This window comes from Leguminivora glycinivorella, chromosome 14 (genome assembly GCF_023078275.1).
Source record: "Leguminivora glycinivorella isolate SPB_JAAS2020 chromosome 14, LegGlyc_1.1, whole genome shotgun sequence".
NCBI classification, from domain to species: domain Eukaryota; kingdom Metazoa; phylum Arthropoda; class Insecta; order Lepidoptera; family Tortricidae; genus Leguminivora; species Leguminivora glycinivorella.
Genome location: NC_062984.1, coordinates 4,018,961 through 4,039,071, shown reverse-complemented (window position 1 = coordinate 4,039,071; position 20,111 = coordinate 4,018,961). Strand labels below are relative to the sequence as shown.

Here is a 20,111-nt window from a genome sequence, read left to right as displayed (position 1 = left end):
ATAAAAATAACTTTAACCCGCAATGTATTTTACAAAAAAATCCAACAGGCACGCCACAATACATTATACACGGCCTCCCTATGAAAAATGGGATAGAATTATCGATTTTAAATGTGCTTTGTCAAGTCGATTTATTGCGAGCGCATTGTTAGCGAAGCCACCTTTCATCAAGTTGGTAAATAGGATAAAGATGTACGATGAAAGGCTTTGGAAAATTCTTCATTTTGTCTGTGAAAAAAATAATATATTTCACACTTTTTGACCGACTAAAGTAAGGTACCGCTGGGCAAATCTCGACTGGGAGGCAAAAGTAACTGGTCCATTTTTCTATGTTTTACAGTGATGTTTGCACTATTAAATAGTGTCCACCGGTTATATATGGTAGGCGTGTTCAGTGGATACAAATAGTACAACTCAACATCATAATGTAATAATTGAAAAAATGGATTAAGTAGTTGCAATTGTCCCCCAGTCGAGATTTGCCCCGCTGTACCTTAGTTATTTATGCCATCATGAGTAATAAAACCTACAAAATGACAATTCGTAAACGATGGTTGTAATTATCACATATATATGTTAAATCAATTTTTCTCTTGACATCAAAATCAAGTCATCATTTTATTTGCCTCAATTTTTTTTTTGTCTATGTCAAAAAATAATTGTAACTAGTTGACTACGATTTTACCAATATTGGGTGAGTAATACAAAAATAACAATTCAATTTTAATTATATATATATATATTTTTTAACAGTTATGATTTATTTATCATCTATTAAAATATTATATTTAATAGTCCAGGTAAATTCAATATTTAAACAAAACAATATAAAATGATGAAATCAAAAACTGGAACAATCCAAGCAATAAGTAATAATGTGGCCGTCGGTGAAAAGACAATTTTGCTCACGCTTTTCAAGACCATATTCCAATTGTCGTTTTGGTGCGTTCTCTGTGGGCCGGTGTGTATGGCACGTGGACGATGTTTACTTTGACAGAGGAACAGTTGAGGGAACCTACGATTGCCATGATGAATCCTTCTTTAGAACAGGATCCCTGCTCCTTCCTCACATTCATTATATTATACTTACAATTTATAATTTCTTCATAATATCTTACCTTTTTAATTTGCAGTCAGCACCTGAATGTTTGACACCATATCAGGAAAAATCGTGATGTAACTTCTCCATCGAACACTCTAAAAAAAAATTGGTTGCTCCTATCAATATTTTGATAGTTGTAGTCAAGCATCTTGATTCCATACGAGCCTGATAAGATCTTAGACAAATCAAATAAGGTAATTTTGATTGCTCTTACTTTTGTAACGTAACTGAGCCGATTAAGATCTTGTTCAATAATTCCATGAAAAATAATTATGCGAACTAAATTACCTTAGTAAGTTCAACTAAGGATTACACTCTAAAAAAAATTGGTTGCTCCTAAATATTTTGATAGTTGTAGTCAAGCATCTTGATTCCATACGAGCCTGATAAGATCTTAGACAAATCAAATAAGGTAATTTTGATTGCTCTTACTTTTGTAACGTAACTGAGCCGATTAAGATCTTGTTCAATAATTCCATGAAAAATAATTATGCGAACTAAATTACCTTAGTAAGTTCAACTAAGGATTGAATCAACCTATGTTACATAGTTATGCCTAACAAGTTAATAATTGATTCAAGGCGTACAATGGTTAGGAATAACAAAACACCTAAGTTATTAGTTCAATCATACATTTCCTAGTTGTTTTTAGTAATCAGCTTTAATTGAATTATATAAGATCGTAATTGTAGTGATTAACTTCACGTCAACTAAGAGAAAACTGCTCTTAGTTGGTCTTAATTTTTTAGAGTGAAGCTTTACCAAAAATGATGGATTTATGGAAAAAGCTTTTATTCTATACCTACGTCATACGTCAGACACGTGTCGTTTCCCCTCTTTTACCCGATTCTATTGAATCAGCATACTGTCAGTAAATATTGATCTGTACTGGAAGCGTCAACTTTAACTTTTTTTTTACATTGAAAATCGAGTTTAGGATGCATCAATGTTAAAGCCAGCCACAATATTTAATGTAAAATACCCTATAATGGACGGTGATACCATTATGGACAAAAAAACGGCACTTAAATCCTTAAAAATAAGTATCGACAATTAGTTTCTAAAAACTGACGGTATTGTACCATAAACAAGAGTCACAGAGCTGCTTAATTTTGAAGTTTCATTTAATGCGGTTATTTCCAAGGATTTGGCGGCAAGATAAAAGTAATCAGTCATCAAATCACGGAAGAATTTTATTCTTAGTAATGTTGTTAATAGAGTTGAGTTTATGTAGGTACAATAAAATAATTAAAAAAATATTACACGGTGTGCATTAACCATGAGATAAGGTATAAAATATACTAGTGTGTTACTCCAAATATATAAAAAAATAGTTTTATTTTGCTTGTGTCCATAACTGGAACCGGACAACTGCATACCTCCTATGATGGACAAGAAACAATTTACAAAACCAAAATTTGTGAGAAACAATCAAACGCAAACTTATTTTATTTGGGGAATAAAAATTAACTCATTGAGTTTCAGTTTGCTTTAAAAGCAAAATTTTAAACTTATTTCATTGTCCATAATGGTACAACACCTCGTTTTAATTTGTTTTCTATGAGGAAGTCAACAGCTGTATCTATTCTGCAATATAATTGAAATGCAAAAGAAGGATAGGACATTCAAGTTTTAACACGCTTCGCGGTAGAATGTACACGTATCAGTGAAATATCAAAATTAGGCAATTTTTTTTCCTAAACTGTCCATGATTGGGTCCGTCTCCTTAATCAAGTTGTTTACTAAGTATGTTTCCACTAACTAAGAAAACACAGTTTTGTAGAAAATATATTTATTTTTAACATTCCAATAGTTGACTTAAGGGCTACTAAATTACAACTTCCTTGCCAAAAATAACAATAATCAAAACTTTCTACTATTGAGAAAGATTGAGAAACATATTAAAAGACTTCAAATTGTTTTGTGCCTTTATAAAGTTAAATTATCAAAGTGCTGTTTTACTCATTAACCATGTAAAATAAGCGATTGAACAATACTAAGGAATACTAAGGAACATGACATTTATGAAATAAATAGCAAAATGACAAAATGTTTGTAAATATCATATTGATGTATCGGAATATCGCAACCTTCATCGGATCGGAGATCCATAGAGATCAGAGCATTTCTTTTTTTTTTGCCAATAAAAAAAATTTGATTGTTTTAGGGAATTTTAGGTCAATTGTCAGAATCACGAGTAATTTCAATCTCACTGGGAGACAAAAAGTGTCCCAGAATTTCCATACATTTTTGTTACTTTCCTCTTTTGTTACCCCATACAACATGTACGGAAAATGGTAACAAAATAAGAAAAAAATCGTATGGGACAATTTTTTTAACTACTAATATTGAAAAAGCTAGTAATTCTGAGTAGAAATAGCATATTTTTTTTCAAAAATATCACACTTCATAAAAGTGGCAAAAAAAAGAAATGCTCATCAAATCCATAGAGAATCTCCGTTAATGTAAGACGCTATGGGAGCGAAAATGCTAAAATGGAAAGGAATCCCCTCTTCAATTTGGGAATTGCAGTTTAATATACTAGTGTTATTAACTAGATTTATCGAAAAAAAAAAGTGTCCATTAAGAACAACTCAGTTACTTTCATATTGCGAAAAAATCTTTAAAATAGAGGTTCCGCTCTCGACTGTTTCCTCCTTCAAAACTTATTTAAACTGAACGGAATTTGAGAATCTGAATAACAATGAAATAATCTGTGTGTCATTTAGATTTTTCGGCTAATTGTTACCGATCTTGAGTATCGCACCTTTTTTTGAGCCATATTGAAAAAGGCCGTTTTTAGAAATTTTTGATTGGCTCTAGCGTCTTTTAAAATAAAAATAGCAAAAAAATCAAAACTGTCCGACACAGATAAAAAGAATAATAATCTCTATTGAAAAAATCATTGCTCTATCTTCAAAAACCAGGGAGGACATAGTCGAGAGCGTTTGTATGGAGAATTGACCTGTATCGTATCGTCTTAACATTATTGCATATGAAGGAAAGTAAGGCCGTGGCTTGCGTGGACGACGGGCATGCGACGGCGATGCGATGCGACGAAATCAAACTCTCCATCTCTATGGAAGTGTCTTAGGTGAGCGATGTCGATGAACTATTATGGATGATATAGGCGATGCAGTGCAACGCGAAGGCGACGCTCGCGCGATTGTCGTCCACGCAAGCCATAGCGGATTTTTTTACGCTATACTTTCTCAAATATTCCAGAGCGCAATGAAACGAATCGAAGAAAAAAAATAGGAACAAAGTACGATAACATTGTACTTATATTTTCTTGTGTATGTCATATTCATTCCTATATATAGGTACATACTAAATACTCCATAGTATCCGAATTCTTTTTAAAGTTTAAAATTGCAATTATATCAACGCCATTATTTCGTTGTTTAACTCGAAAAAAATACCTGACATTTCAGATTACAAATGTCTTGAATATTCCAGACATTTCCTACCATCGGACTTTACCATAAACCACTTAAATTGTAGTAAAATAAAGTTTACTTTACAGTATAAAGTAAAAAGGGAACAGGAACTTAAGAAAGCAAGAAAATGCAACGCTTGGCATGGCTGCATGTTGCATAAAGCCATTCTCATTAAACGGACCGTTTTTAAACGATGTTAAACAATAAAGAGCAATTTAAAAATTCAAATTGCAAATGCGGCAAGTCGTTTACGTTTATGAGTTAATTCTTATTTACTAGCGCCAGTCATGATATTTTAATAGGGTTGAACAATTTTTATAATTTCATTTTGCTGAAATGCAACGCGAAGGATTTATGCTTTTATTTTAGGGGTGGTAAAGTCAGACATACAAAGAAAAACTGAAAGTCGCACCGATAGTAGAAAAAGTAAGAGCGAATTGACTAACATGTTATGGACATGTGATGCAAAGAGATGAAAGTCATGTGAGAAAGGCATTACGTATGAATGTGGAAGGAACGGGAGAGAAAAACCGAAGAAGAGGTGGATAGACTGTGTGACGCATGATATGAAACAAAAGTTAATCATGACATGACGGGTGATAGAGATGTATGGAAGAGGAAGATATGCTGTGCCCAAGTGACTGGGATAAGGGAAAGAGAATGATGATTAGTGGTAGTGATAAAAGTGTGGGCTGCAATGGAGCGAGCTCGTTCAGAAGTTTACTCTAGATTTGAGTACCTAATGGATACTGTTTCTACATATTTGTTTAATATTAAAACAATATCTCAAGTCAAGTAATGTGTATATGTATATCGTCACTACTTTGAAAAAATCTCGTATCTCATGCTTCTCCTCAAAGTTAAAACGCAGTAAGTCTATATGCATTCTATACATACTTACTAAAATTTTCTTTTCATTGACAGAAGAAGATACAAGTTTTTTTCAAAGTATTGACGATATCTCGTTATTGCAATTTCCTAATGTTAGTTACATATGTGAATTATCAAAATGAAACTCTTTGATGCAGTTTCAAACCTCACTCCAAATCACATTACATACGCCATTACTTCCAAATTTGAACTTTAACTGAATATGCCACAGTTGAGTTTGTAACTATGACACGAAAATTCGCTTCAATATGTTGTTAGCATTACAGACAATGATGTGATTTAATTTGAAAATGCATTTGAAACACAAAGCAAGCGAACGCTCGGAGCGGGGAAGGCGTTTTTGTAGACCCTATTTGCCTGGAGCGGTTGGAATGGGATTCCAAATTTGAATTTTTACATCGTAAAAAGGTGTGTTAATGTGACACAAGCATGCTTTCAGTACTATATATGACAAAATAGTGTGAAGGGACGTATTTTAATACTATACAGTAAAATGAAGTTTTGTTGTACATTCTTCACGGAAAATATGTAAAAACTTAACTGTAAGATGTTGAACAACGTCTTTGAAGCCACGAAATTGACATTGGCATATTTTATAGTCCCCCTAAACCGTAAAAAAGTTACTGAAATTATTAATTAAAAAGTATTATGTCACCTTTCTCATAAATATATAAGTCAACGTGACAGACAAGGGAAAAACACTTTTTTCACTATAATTAGTTCAATATTTTTATTATGTACGTGTAAAATCTGTAGAAAGTTATAAGTTTAGCTACAATGCGCCAGTTTATATAGACAGAAAAAGACGTTTTTAGTCGTCGTACTGTGTAAAGCTTAAGATACGCAAACGTTAGCAACAATGTCAGGTAGACGTTTTTGTAAATATATTGTGTACTTGGAGATTTCGCCAACCCTATTGTAATGCAACGTACAATGCCCGCGGGATCAATTTCGTGATGTTCGAATTATGAATTTTCAAATTGATCGCGTTTTCCAACGAATAAAATCGAACATCGGCGGGGCGGGCGAGCGTGCGTCCAGGCTACGCAGCGTCGACTCAGGACACTTGTATGAGCTTCAATAGGCTACTTGACCCTTTTTCAAAGTATATCTTATGTTATTAATTACTGTCTAATTAAACGAAAAAAAAAGTATCATATTTTATTACGACTTAAAAACCTGCAAAAAAATTATTTAAATTTTATTTTTACGTGATCAGGCAAAAACAACATCAGCCATATTAATCTATAGAATATCTACGACATGACGTTAGTATATTTAGAAAACAATATTTGACACTGTCACAGCTGAGCAACGACTATGAATTTTAATACAATAGAGGTTGCTTCTATGGAGATTAGATTAGAACCTCTAATTTCCATAGTTGATTTGAATTATGTGACGTCACTCCAATGGCCAACACCGTTTTCGGAGTCCATAATTTAAAAAAACATACACTCATCTTTAATTAAAAATACGCAGTCATCACGCACTTTTAATGCCCGCAAGCTATAAATATTGATTTCTTAAGTTAAATACTACAGAAAACAATAACTTGATGTGCTAAATTCGATACGAGTTTAGTAAGCCTATTGTTTGACTTGCAAGCCGCACGCTCCGCCCCGCTTTACGCCCAATATCAGCGTACACTCAGGCCGCACACTTAGAACGGATTTAAATTCAGATACTATGGAATGAAAATTAAATACATGTATAGGAAATATGAAAATTATAATATAAAAAATGGAAGTAGTAAAATTTTACAAAGTCCTTATTATTTAAGTGGTTTTCCAAAAACTATTTCAAAGGCAGTGATAGTTTAAATAAATCTAAGTGCAATAACATAACTTTAATTATTTTTAATACCATTCGTTATTGAGCTTACTTAACATTTTAGTAATTCCTCTGAAATCGAGTTTAAAGGAATTTCTAAAATTGTAAAAATATTCTAAAATCTAGTAACGATCTTACCTTAGTTTATTTACAACAACGATTTACCAATGAAAGTATATTAAGAAATGGGAAATTATTAGTTTTCCTCTCATAAATAACAACTAAATCAGTATTTTACGAAACAAATAAATAACATTTTCGGTAGGCGTCTCAGTTTTCGTCATTCTATTCGACTATATGAATACTAAGCGGATGTTATCATTAAAAGGAATGACAACAGAAAAAGGGGGTAAATGCTGCCTTTTTTTTAAGACCAGCCCCTTTAGCACAAAGCCTTGTCACGCTACATCACGCGCGACTTCAAATAATTATGGACTCGCACACGACAAGGCAAGTTGTGCTAAAGGGTCTGACACACATCTTCAAACAGAATTACCAACATTTACTAGTAGTATAAAAGTAATCTAGAAGGGATGAGAGTATTCAATATTGTTAACAAAAATCTCATTCTTATTTTATAATTTCAGGTCCGCAATAATAATGGATTCCGGATAAGAATGAGTGTTTTGTCTACATCACAGGTCATTTTACAATACCAAAACAGAAACATTACTCTTCCTACTGCATAAGTGGATAATCAGGGTAAAGACAGCACAACCGGGAACATAGACTTACAAAGTATACTCATTTATATCCAACAATAAGCTTTATAGTTCCATTACTGTTCAATTTACCCTAATGTCAATGAGCTCTTGATGATATTGAATAATGAAAAAGTGAGACAGCTTGCTTATCTAATTATTTTAACTGCTTGGCTACTATCACGGTCCTAACCTATGATTTGTCAAGCAATTTACGTTTAATAATGGGGTATATACACTAATTACAAAACTTTGAGCTCCTCAAAACAGACCCTCCATAAAAGTTAACAAAGAACGAACATAAATCATACATGGAATAAACAAAAAAGTCACAAGTGCAAGACTTTGAAATGTACTTGTGACTTTTTGACACCACCAACACGTAAAGCATAGATGGCTGTAGATATAATTAAATTGAAAGTGCACTGCAGCAAACCCCACTGATTTACAGCACATTATACACTTCAACCTCACGCGGCAGTCACGCGATGCACGATCGTTGCTCGCGATTGTTCAATAATCAACAAAGGAGGGCTCCGGGGCTCAGTACAGCGTCTGTCAATGTAGGCTCCAGTCCTGAGGGAAGTCTCGGGAGGCGGAGCGGGAGTGGAGCTGACGCGGCGCGTGCGGCGCGCCGCGGGCCCCATGTCAGTAATCCAAGGATTCCTCGTCAGGCGACCGCTTGCGGCAGCAGAGGCGCCAAGCAGCACCCAACGCCAACACTCCTAAAGCAATCGCCAGCCCTGCCCCTAAAGCTGGCGCCATCCAATCCCCTCCACCTGCACTCCTAGCCCCTGCACATAATTCAGGCGCCTCATCATGCAACTGCCCTAAAGGTATTCCATTCAACAAATCTAAATACCCTAAACGGCGTAAACTGTCTTCCGAATACGCCTCTCTAGCTGCCTTCTCTTCTGCTGTCCAGAACTTTCGTTCAGTACTCGTCACGTTAGGACAATTGACGACGCCGTTACAAATCAGTCTAGCTGGAATACACAAGGCTTCACCGGGACATATAAAATCGCAGCCGTGCATCGATTCTGATGTTTTCATACCAGAGCCGTCGGTCAAACGAGATGTCATTAATGTGCCATCAGAGTTTTTGGGCAAATGGTACAGTCCAGTCCAAGCGATTTTGAAGTTAGCTCGGGCGGGAGACGCGCTGCCTATAAAAACTATTCTAATAGATCTCGTCTTTTCCTTTTCAATGACTAGAGGGTCATCTAACGACTCGAATCCCAGCTCACCCGCTGATAATATAGGCAGTTCTCGAGCCAATGATACATTTTCACCACAAACTGACAAGTAAGGCTCCACACGGCCAGGTAGGTAAATCTGAATATTTCCTTCATCACAATGACGTGACGCAAACTTGATGCTATCAAAATGAAGCCAAATATCTCTTTTCTCTTCAATCTCTAAATCCCAAATACATTGAATTCGTTTCGGTGGCTCTGTGTATCCCAAAGCTTCCAAATGAGGATAGACAATTTCTCCATCAGAAGCAGCGGCGAGGACAGCTGGTCCGCAAAGTGGTCCATGGATGAATTCATACCGTGCTTCAAAGAGTGGAGATGGATTTTTGAAGTAAGAGGCAGCAGCATGGGCATTATCCACTATCAGTTGCAGATTCAATGACTCTCCAGACGACACTACTCTATACGGTCTGGCGCGTGATACCGTATTTGAATGCTTGGCGCAAAGACATGAGCCAAGAGATCTTTGAACTGCTAGATGGAGAGGTAAAGGCGTCGTGCTAGCTCCCAAAGAAGCATTGAAGCTTCTTCCTCCGGCAGTTGGCTCCCAGACTATCAACTTATCCGCTCGGTCTTCATAGCAATTCTGGCAGGATACTGGAGTGTATGGATGTTCCTGTGGACAAAAATTATATTTAGTACCCGCAGAAAAATCTTAAACTCTAAGATTTTGCAATCATTTCTATCAGCAGATAAGTACCTTGAAATTGATGCTCAGGATAGTCAATATGACCCTCGCATAAATTCTCTTGTCGGTGACGAATCTGTACAAGCAATGTACGTCCTCTCCCGGCGGTGCTTGCTTGTACACTAGCGTGTTCAGAGGAGACCGGAGTCGACCAGCCCTTTGCTTCCATGATGCTATGACCTCGTCGCACGCGGTGCCTTGCACTGGCTCGCCAAAGCGGGTGTTGTTGAAGAAATCGTAATGGGCCCAGTAATATAGTGAAGACCTGGAACAATAGACAGGTACTCCTTAAGCGTTAAATAATGTATCATATACTGAGTATGTTATATCCATCATAAAAATTACATGCAATATTTTATCCAGAACACCTTCATATAAACTTACCCGCTATAGCTTCCGGTCTTGCTCTCAAATCTGACAAACATGGCGTTCCCAGTGGACACGAAGTCATGCTTCTCCATCGGTCTACTGAAGGTGTCGCAGAAGGTCTTGATGATCCTGGCATCATCAGGTCTAGGAGCGTCGTAGAGGGTTAGGGATTCTCCACAATCACCGGTCCAGGGTACTATTGGGGATTCTATCCTGTTGATTCGGAAGCTGGTGAAGAAATAAAAAAGCATTCATTATCATCATTATCGAACCGTCATTGCTTCTGAGTAAAGCACTGAGTCAATAATCAATCATAAGCCTATACATATTTGCCGTCTAAGTCCGCCTCTTTGTACTGCAAGATTTTTCTTTTGTGCAATAAAGATTAAATAAATAAATAAATAAATATTTAAAAGGTCATTAGAGCTGATCCCTTCATTAGCTTTGGTACCTCTAAATCTACTGATACAGAGTTGGACTTATTTATCTATTTATTTATTTTATTATAAACTGACCAGTGATTGACCTTAGTCGCACCTGATGGAAAGTCGTGACAACGCCGAAGTTGTAGCTCACTGATTCAGCTAGCCTGTTCACTTTTGACTTGAATACGACCCAGATTGTATTCAACCGGGTATACAGAAGAGGGGAGCACTTAATAGGTGTAGCCGGTTTAAATTCGTGTCATCCTCAAAACACTCTTCGAATATACAACGGCATTACATCATCATCTATGTCTTGGTATTGTAAAATTACCTTGGAAAGTACAGCCTCACAACCTGTCCAGGCAATCCCTGCATCAGATAAGTGCAGGACGTGTGCGGTGGATACCAATGGGCCACAGACAGGAAGATGCCCTCCGTGTCTCCTGACTTCTTGAGTGATTCGGCTGTGAGGAGCCAGTCGCACTTGCCGACCTTGGATCCTGGGGCTTCGACGTGGCCCGGCCAGTTACCGACGTTGAAATGGAAGCCGGTGTTGAGAAGAGGACCTGGGGATTGAGTTTGAGGTTATATTTTGTTTAGTCACGAAACAATAATATAATATAACAATAATGCATAAAAGGAAAAGTGTATCATTTTGGGGCGAAAGAATGGTAAACGCGCTTGGGGTGGGGCTCGCAGGGGATGGTCTTACTGATGGTCCACATGGCTTATGGAGACACGCTACTTGTGGTCGCGATCCTCAGCATTGAGGGAAGAAGAATAATAATATTACCTGCTGGTGAACTAACGAACTCCACGAATAGGTCCTGTGAGGTCCCGATGATGGAGTAGGGGAATTTCCCCATTCCGCAGAATGTCCCGATCACAAAGGCAGACTCATCTTTGCCATCGTATATCTTTATGTAGTCGTATGGACAGTTTTCAGCTCCTGTGAAAAAAAAACGTAAGTACATATATACATATAATCACGCCTGTATCCCATAAAGGCGTAGGCAGAGCACATGAACTACTAAAGTTTCAGTGCCACTTGGCAAAAAGGGGTTGATAGAAATCTAAATTGTGCCATTGCAGTGACAGGTTGCCTACGTCACAATTTAACCCATATCCCACAGTCGATTTCTACGACATCCACGGGAAGAAAGGGGTGATGAAATTCTTAACCCGTCACCACACGGGGTAACGTAAGTACAATAATATTCTCAAATGATTTTTTTTAGTGACATGGAGGGCTGGAGGCTCATGGAACGTTAGCACGTTAGCAGTAAGCAGAAGGCATAAACAACCTCTCTAGACAAATTGTCATAGTGAAAACTTCACAAAAACTATTTAAGGCATTTAGCAAATAGAGTTGTGCCTGCTCGTTCACTGAAAAAATTGCTCTCAACTAGTACGATCCCCGAAGTGTAATAGTTCGTTCTTTTAGTACAGTAGTACACAGCGCACAGTAACACTCGCGCGTACTAGCCGAGAGCGGCCGTTTTCGAACGATCTCGGTCCGAGTCAGTCGGTTTTAGTTTGGTTGCGGCCGGAATCCGTGACAGCAAAGCGATCCGTGTGATCCGGCCGCCGGATCACACGGATCGCTTTGCTGTCATTGTCACTCCTTGGCTCTTCAGTCCTTTCGCTCCCATAATATTGTTGTGCGTGTGTGAGTGTACCTGTATGTACTACATGTACTAAAGAGCAGAATCATTTGGGACTAGTTCGGTTTAGTACTACAGTGGAGGGAATCGTGTCTTTTGTACTATTAGACATGTACTACACAAACCTCTTAGCAAGTAGCAAACAGCTGTTTGAAACAGACATTTGTTGCTTCTTAGCAATAAAGAACAATTAATATTTTTTTGTATTGAATAAATTCTACTAATTTTACCTAAAGCAATTACTAAAATGTCTTTTTAGCACAAAAAGTAAATTCCACAGATTATTCTGATAAAAACGTTGCCAACCGACGGGCGGACGAGGGTTCCCGAGTTTTGACAGTTCCTAAGAATTTAATATCAGGTAGAGTTTGTTCCCGGGGGCCGATTGTGGTATTGGACTTTGATATGGATATTACCATGTAAAAAAGCGGCCGGTGCCACAGTTTCCTTGCTCGGTACCCTCGCGATCCAATATTTGCTGTTAAACAACAATTTTTTTAACAAATAACTATTATATATAGGAATAAATGTCTGAGCTCATCACACAAATAAATGCCCTTACCGGGAGACGAACACAGGACCGCGGCTTATGGGCAGGGTCGCTATCCGCTATGCCAGACCGATCGTCAATTGGGTAGGTAAAGTTTTTTGAAGATAGGCAAAATGTGCTTATGAAATATGATTATTATTTAATATTACATTTTTCTAAAAGAATACGTTATAACGTTCACGGAAGGTCGTTTTGGTCACTTAAAAAAAGATAATTAATAAATAATACGAAATAAAAATATAAGAACCAACCTCTCCGTGATCGTTATAAAGTAACATTCTATTAACCCATTAACGGCTAGCGGTGCCATACGGCATCGCTTTTCCTGTGCTTAGTATTTCGCTGTCTAAGGTTACAATTATTGAAAAACTAAACAGATTTTTGATGAATTAGATACCTAAGGGTACCAGTTATCACTATAACCACATATATTGTAGCAATTTGGATTATATCTACTAATTTCGAGTACCCAAAAATATAGTATCTAAAAATGGGCAAATTCTTCATGTTCGGTCTGAGGAAAATGGTCAAAAATGGTTTTATTTCTAGTAAAGTATAAATTAAATGCATTTTATTCTATTTTGGTATATATTATTGATCCGATGGTACTCAAAAACTATTAAATTTTAATTTCACTTTCCGTGTATAGCACGGCAAAATTTGCCGATGCCGTACGGCATCAGTAGCCGAGTATGTTGTCTTTTCAAATGATACAATATTACGTGTACTATGTTTTAATTCCTCTTATGTTTTAGCGTTTTGATTACAGTTTTAGACTAATATTGTCCTATTTCAACATATCTAGTGAAATTGCTTCAAGAAAAGTAAGGTTTTGAGTTATAAGTAGTTAACATCTATGTTGGTCCTCTTGCCCATACAGTATATAAAGGTTCAACCCACTTGGTTATAAATTAATTTCTAACAACACTGGTTGAGATTAAGATAGGATGATGGCGTGGTAGGATGATGCTTTTTACAGCTAAGAAATCTCAATACCGGTATCAATTTAATTAAAAGCTTCATATAGTATAACCTTACACCGGAGCTTCATATACCTCGTTTTTAGCCATTATAGAACAATTAGGATGTCAATGCTACATTGTGATGAAGATTTTGGTCACTTAGTGGTTACTAATAATATACAGATATATTCAGACTGTTTCACAAACGGTTTAGAACAAAATTAGTGAGATCAATATAAAGCAGTTGGCTATGTCTGGAATCTACCTAAACAATCAGTCATTTTCTGGTACCATGCGCTGAGGGTGTACCTCCTAGATGGGTCTTATAATAGTGTAAAAAACAATCCAGATAACGTAGTTGCCAGTACGATTTAGGCCTTTATCCTTAATGTACGTAAAACTTACAAGTTACATAAATATTTAAAAAATAACAACTTGTAATTGTTGACACGGTACAAGGCTAGAGGTGCCATACGGCATCAGTATTTTTCTCCAAAACTATTGGTCCGATTTAAATTTTAACTTTCGGTCTCTGATCCTGGAAAGAAATATAGTAATATATTTAAAAATTATCAAAATCGGCGACATGAAAAAAAATCAGCCGTTAATGGGTTAAGTAGAAAAATAGATTATTTGCCTATCTTCAAAAAACTGAGGCACAGGTTATTCGGGTAGTATTGAAACTATATCAAACCCTAATCAAAATATAATATAGAATTGGCTTCCCGGTAGAAGTTTCTTCCAGATTTCCGCCATTATTGGGTGCTTGTTATTTATGTGCTTCATAAATCTACCCACAGGTAAAAAATGAAAGATGGCCGGTTATTAGATAGCAGTAATTGGGTGTAGTAACGGTGAAAGGTTTATGACCCGGATAAATTACGAGTGGTTAGGTATTTGGGGTTTGATAAAATAAGTTTTATTAAGAGCCATATGAATAGCTACCATAAAATTGAGGTTTGGCATAAATGTGAATCTTCAATAAAAAAAAATATTTTGCAAGCATGAGCGAACCGTAGGTACATAAAAACGTGTCTATAAATAACGTTACGTTATTTTGTACAAAATATTGCATCTAAAAATTTGAGACATTTCCAATAAAAAGCGTTTTGAATAAGATCGAAATTCAATGAAAAGTAACCTACAATGACTTATTATTTCTCAGAACATAACGCTGTTTTGATGGCGATGATGTCATTATCGGACGTACGAGTAATCTAGCTATCCTCGTTCATAGATATCAAAAAGTAACTAGTAAGTAGGTATAATTGCAAAAAAGTATTTTTTTAGAAAAAAAAAATATTTTTATTTTAAGTGCAACTTTTAGTTATTATATTTACTATTTATGTGAAAACGCGTCCAATAAAACTGAAAAAAATACACAAAAAAATTTTTTTTGGCGAAATTTGCTTGACGTCATATAAAATTTTATTTTTATTTTGCCTTCAGAAATGTGTAGTTAAAATCTTTCGGTTTCCTCATATTACACCGTGTATTATATGGGTCACGGCAAGTCTTATTACAATGCTGTAAAATTTAAAATACAGAGTGTACAAAACTTAGTGAAATTACCTGAAGTAATGGGCCTCATTGGACACGTCATGATGTTTTCGCATCTCTGTCCGTCGATGTTGAACTCCTCATTTTCGATGTACAGCTTTATATATGGCAGCCGAGTATTCAAATGGTATCTAGAACAAAAAAAACGATGTTAAACTTTCAGCGGCCTTTTACACAATAGTGACAATAATAGACTACTGGACTCATATCGATTTGTCACAATAAATGATTGTCTTCTGTAGTAGGTATTACCAATATGTATAGATTTTGGGAATCAAAAATGAATCAAAGATGACTACGCATTTTCGATTAAAAATGTGTGTAATTTTTTATTTTATTTTGGCCACCGAAAACGCTGTCAGCGATGTAGTGACGTCATCGAATTCGAACTTACTTCATGTCAAAACAATCACTGACACAATAAACTTTTTTTACTCCCGAACTGTTATTCGTCATTTACACTTTTACAGGGTCGTGCATAGATCTTTAAAACCCTACATAAAAGTCTCTTCCCCACGGCCAGCGTCCGCCGGCTTTCCGCGCATGCGCGCAATATCGAAAAAACTGAAAACGCATTGTTTGGCTCTGTAACCATGGCAACGCATTGTTATAACGATACTGCGCGCGTGCGCGGGAAGGCTTTGGGCAACTGAGCTGACAGTGCAAACTTTTGCGTCAAATACATGAAATTTCACGAAAGTTATTCAAGAAAACTATTAAAAACTAAGTGCATGCTCGTAGAGAAATTATATGCAACGGTGTTTAACTGAGTCAAAAAATACTCGTGGCGTCTTAATAACAATTTTCGGCTTAGCCTCAAATTGCTACCCACGTCACTCGTCTTTTTTGACCTCCTTTAAAAGCCGGTTGCATAAAATACTATTACTTATTTATACATCAGAACATTATTGCTGAAAGAAGAAACGATCTTCTGAAACAACTGAAACATAGTTGCGATAACGGCTGAAAGGCTCCTAAGAACAAAAACAATAATGAAACGAAGTAACTACAAAAGATAAATTGCGTTCTTAACTACAATGTTAGTATCTAACTTTAATTATAAGGTAAGCTTTTGCCCGCGGTTTCGCTCGTAAATTCGTAAATTGTGAAATGCTCCATAAAAACTTCCACCACCCTTTTTAGGGAAGTGGGGGGGTTAGAAAGAGGTAAAAAGTAGCCTATAACACTCTTCATCCCTTAAATTATCTCCACTTAAAAACTCATGCCAATTCGTCGCTTCGTTTTGCCGTCAAAGATGGACAAATGAACAGACACACCCACTTTCCCATTTTATAATATTAGCTGGTAGGTAAGATTAAAGAAACTAGTATGTTTAACAAAGTTGCTATTGGAAAGAAGATCAGCTATTGTTTAAGTATCTTTACAAAATCGTTGAAGCTTGTCGGATCTATTGTTCTGCTTTCATACTTAGTTACTTTCTTTTGTATTACATGGTTAGATAAAAAGCTGTTGATCAAAATAGCCTTCAGGCTAGTAATTGTAGAAAAAAACCGGCCAAGAGCGTGTCGGGCCACGCTCAGTGTAGGGTTCCGTAGTTTCCCGTATTTTTTTTTCAAATATTGTTCAACCTATCAAGATCAAAATAATTTTGGGGGGGAGGGGGGGGGGGGTTATTTCCGAAAATATTAATTTTATAAAAACGATGTTAGTAAACCCCTATTAATTTTTAAGTACCTGTCCAACTATATCACACGTTGGAGTTGGAATGAAAAAAAAAAACATTCCTCACTGTTAAGTACATGTAGGGGGGTACCTTAACAAAACATTGTTTTCCACTTTTTATTTTACCACTTTCTCAGCGTGATTAATATACATATTGGTACCAAATGTCAGCTTTCTAGTGCCAACGGTCACTGAGATTATCCGCGGATGGACGGACGGACGGACGGACAGACATGGCGAAACTATAAGGATTCCTAGTTGACTAGGGAACCCTAAAAAGGCTAGGTTGTTCATTATTGAATGCAGTAGTGAGCATTTCTTCATAAATAAATATTTCAAACTTGAAAATTAATTGTGATGTCTGGATGTTTGATATTTTGAAGCAGCAATATTGCTCATTTACGGCTCCAGGAAATTAAAAATAATTAATTATTATTATTTAATTAATATTAAAAATAATTTTTCGTTGCATTTGTTACGACAGCCTTTGTTTGCGATCACCGTTTGCCGATGTACAATTGTTATATTTTCTGGGCTGCCCACAGGAAGCCCAGAAAATAACAGAAAATAATATTTTCTCAAACATGCAATGAAATATTGTCTTTACGTTCCTTAAAATGGGCTGGGAAGTATCGCTTTTTGGGCGCAACCATTCGAGAGGACTGTAAAGGGATTTCATATTATTTTTTAGGCCTAGGCCTGCAAAGTAACTTTTTTTTATAAAATAGTATATACCCACTTGGCCGGAAATCCTCATTTTCCCGGCCTCTGATGTAATGTACTATTTACCACAGTGACATTGACATTGACAATTCTGTGCCTGTTTCTGGGTTGATATGTAACATTGTTACTCAGCGTCAATGTTGCCTTGTCGAACAGGCAATGAACGGCGAAGTGTCACTGCAGGGCTCGGATACCGGTTAAAATTTCAAACCATTATCATGTACTTGCGGTAAAACCTTTAAATTTCGTTTACGCTCGAAAAACCGTTATTTATAAACCGGTTTTTAGAGGAACGCTTTCATAAAGTCCTTTGAGTCGTCGGCAACCCGAACCCTCCTTAGAACTTGTGCACTCCTTTTTGCTGCGTACCTAACTCAGCAAAAGGGAATGTACTAGTTTCTAATAGGGTGCCAACTCGCATGTGACACTGTTTGAGTTGCAGGCGTTCATAGGTTACGGTGACCGCTTTACATCAGGCGGGCCGTATGCTTGTTTGCCACCGAAGTAGTATAAAAAAAAGGTTTCGTTCGATTAACCCGTTTAGAACAAAATAAACCGGTTTATTCTGCAGAATGATAGGTACCTAATACTGTTCTAACCAAACAAAAAAAGTCGCTGCATGAACGTAGGTATTTACGCGGCGCCGGTGCGTCTTGCCGCTCGTCGAATAAACCGGTTTATTTCGGTTTAAATAAAGTTCTCATAACGTTCGCGTTCTTTAGAAAGTTCGGAGTAAAATCGAAATAAACCGGTTTTAACCGGTAAAAAATAAACCGGTTCCGAGCCTTGTGTCACTGTCGGGCTACAATTGTCACTGTTGTGAAATAGGCCACAGGCATGAGTAATCGCAACAACAGAGAGCGATATGTTTCGAGTCATATAGAGACCCGTTAATCAGAATGATATGTGAGCGTGTTTAGTAAAAACGTCCCACTTTGTCGGTTACCATTAAGGTGAGATTTACTTGTATCTTTATATGAATAAACTGACAAAGCGGCTTTATAGCAATCAACAAAGTGGGACGTTTTCCCGTGCACACTCTCATATGATGATATTAATGTCAAAATTTTACCTGCAATGTAAGTTTCTAGGGTACACTCCTGGATAAGCTGCGGACTGCACATAGCACGTTTGCAGTCGACAGTCTCGGAACACTCGCTCGCAGTATGACCTGGTACAATACAAAATATACAATTAAATTATTTGCATCAACACAACATAGATATATGTAGCATCAAAGACTAAGCCCAAAACTTAACAGCTAGATTATTATATCTAAAATTGCCCCATGAGGCTTTATACTAAGGATACTGTACTGGTGACATTTCCTCGATGTATAAAAATGTCTATAAGGCCCATTTGGATCAACCACTTAACTCAGGGTTAGTGGGCTGTCATCTGTCAAATTCCCTTACCTAATTAACCCTCGGGTTAACCCTCCATTTTCGTTGGTGCAAGTAGCCCTAAGTACCTATAAAATATTTAATTTTATGAATGCAGGTAGGTAAGTTTGTAATAAAATTACTGTTTTAAGCTTTAGTATTATGGTATCTTAAAACAAACGTAAAAAAGTTTAATGCAATTTTATTTGTTTTAGTTTATATCGGTTGTAAAGTTTTATAGTCAGGTACCTAAACATGGAGCTGATTTATACCCGAGACTTAAACATCGAGTTCAAAAACATAGTTACAAGTTAGTTACAAGTTAACATCTTAAAAATATAATCCAAAAATTTTAGTATCCGTTACTTGAATCATATTTTATTTACTTATTTTGGAGGCCCAATTATTATGACTTAACATTTATTTATTTATTTATTTTGACGAAACTTTTGGACGCCAACTGAGAATATTTTTATTTGAAAATGCATTATAGTTATTCTGTAAATGAGTATATTATGGAAATGGCATGTAATTTAAATTGACTGTAATCCATTATTGTATTTATTCATAATTTAATTTTAGTTTGACCATCATTATGAGATACCTTGTTTTTTTTATTTTTTCCTTTTTATGCAACAATTTACATTGTGATTATTTATAATTTATTATGTTTTAAATTAGTTCAGTTCAGTTTTTAAAATTAAATGGCTTCAGTCCATTGGGACTATTTCGCCAGTGTCAAGGTGATATGAGCTAATATTAGTAATTTTTGTACGGTAAGTACGACATTGTACGGTGACTTAGCACTTGTAAATTGATAGCTAGATTTTACAAGAGCACGTGGACTACCGGCCGTTTACGACAAAAAAGAGGCTAAACGCG

The 20,111-nt window shown here is 36.2% G+C and overlaps 1 protein-coding gene across 1 annotated transcript in view; it reads right to left on the bottom strand.

Annotated features, from left to right (window-relative positions):
* Window positions 1–6,903: 6,903 nt before the first annotated feature.
* The window catches only part of LOC125233077, a 182,716-nt gene continuing 169,508 nt past the window's right edge, over window positions 6,904–20,111 (bottom strand). The window contains exons 6-12 of the mRNA XM_048138936.1: window positions 18,920–19,018; window positions 15,454–15,572; window positions 11,499–11,654; window positions 11,037–11,271; window positions 10,296–10,508; window positions 9,924–10,176; window positions 6,904–9,839 (exon numbers count right to left, since the gene is read on the bottom strand). Of these exons, the coding sequence (XP_047994893.1) occupies window positions 8,616–9,839; window positions 9,924–10,176; window positions 10,296–10,508; window positions 11,037–11,271; window positions 11,499–11,654; window positions 15,454–15,572; window positions 18,920–19,018 (2,299 nt within the window). The 3' untranslated portion in view covers window positions 6,904–8,615. The remainder of the gene's footprint in view (window positions 9,840–9,923; window positions 10,177–10,295; window positions 10,509–11,036; window positions 11,272–11,498; window positions 11,655–15,453; window positions 15,573–18,919; window positions 19,019–20,111) is intronic.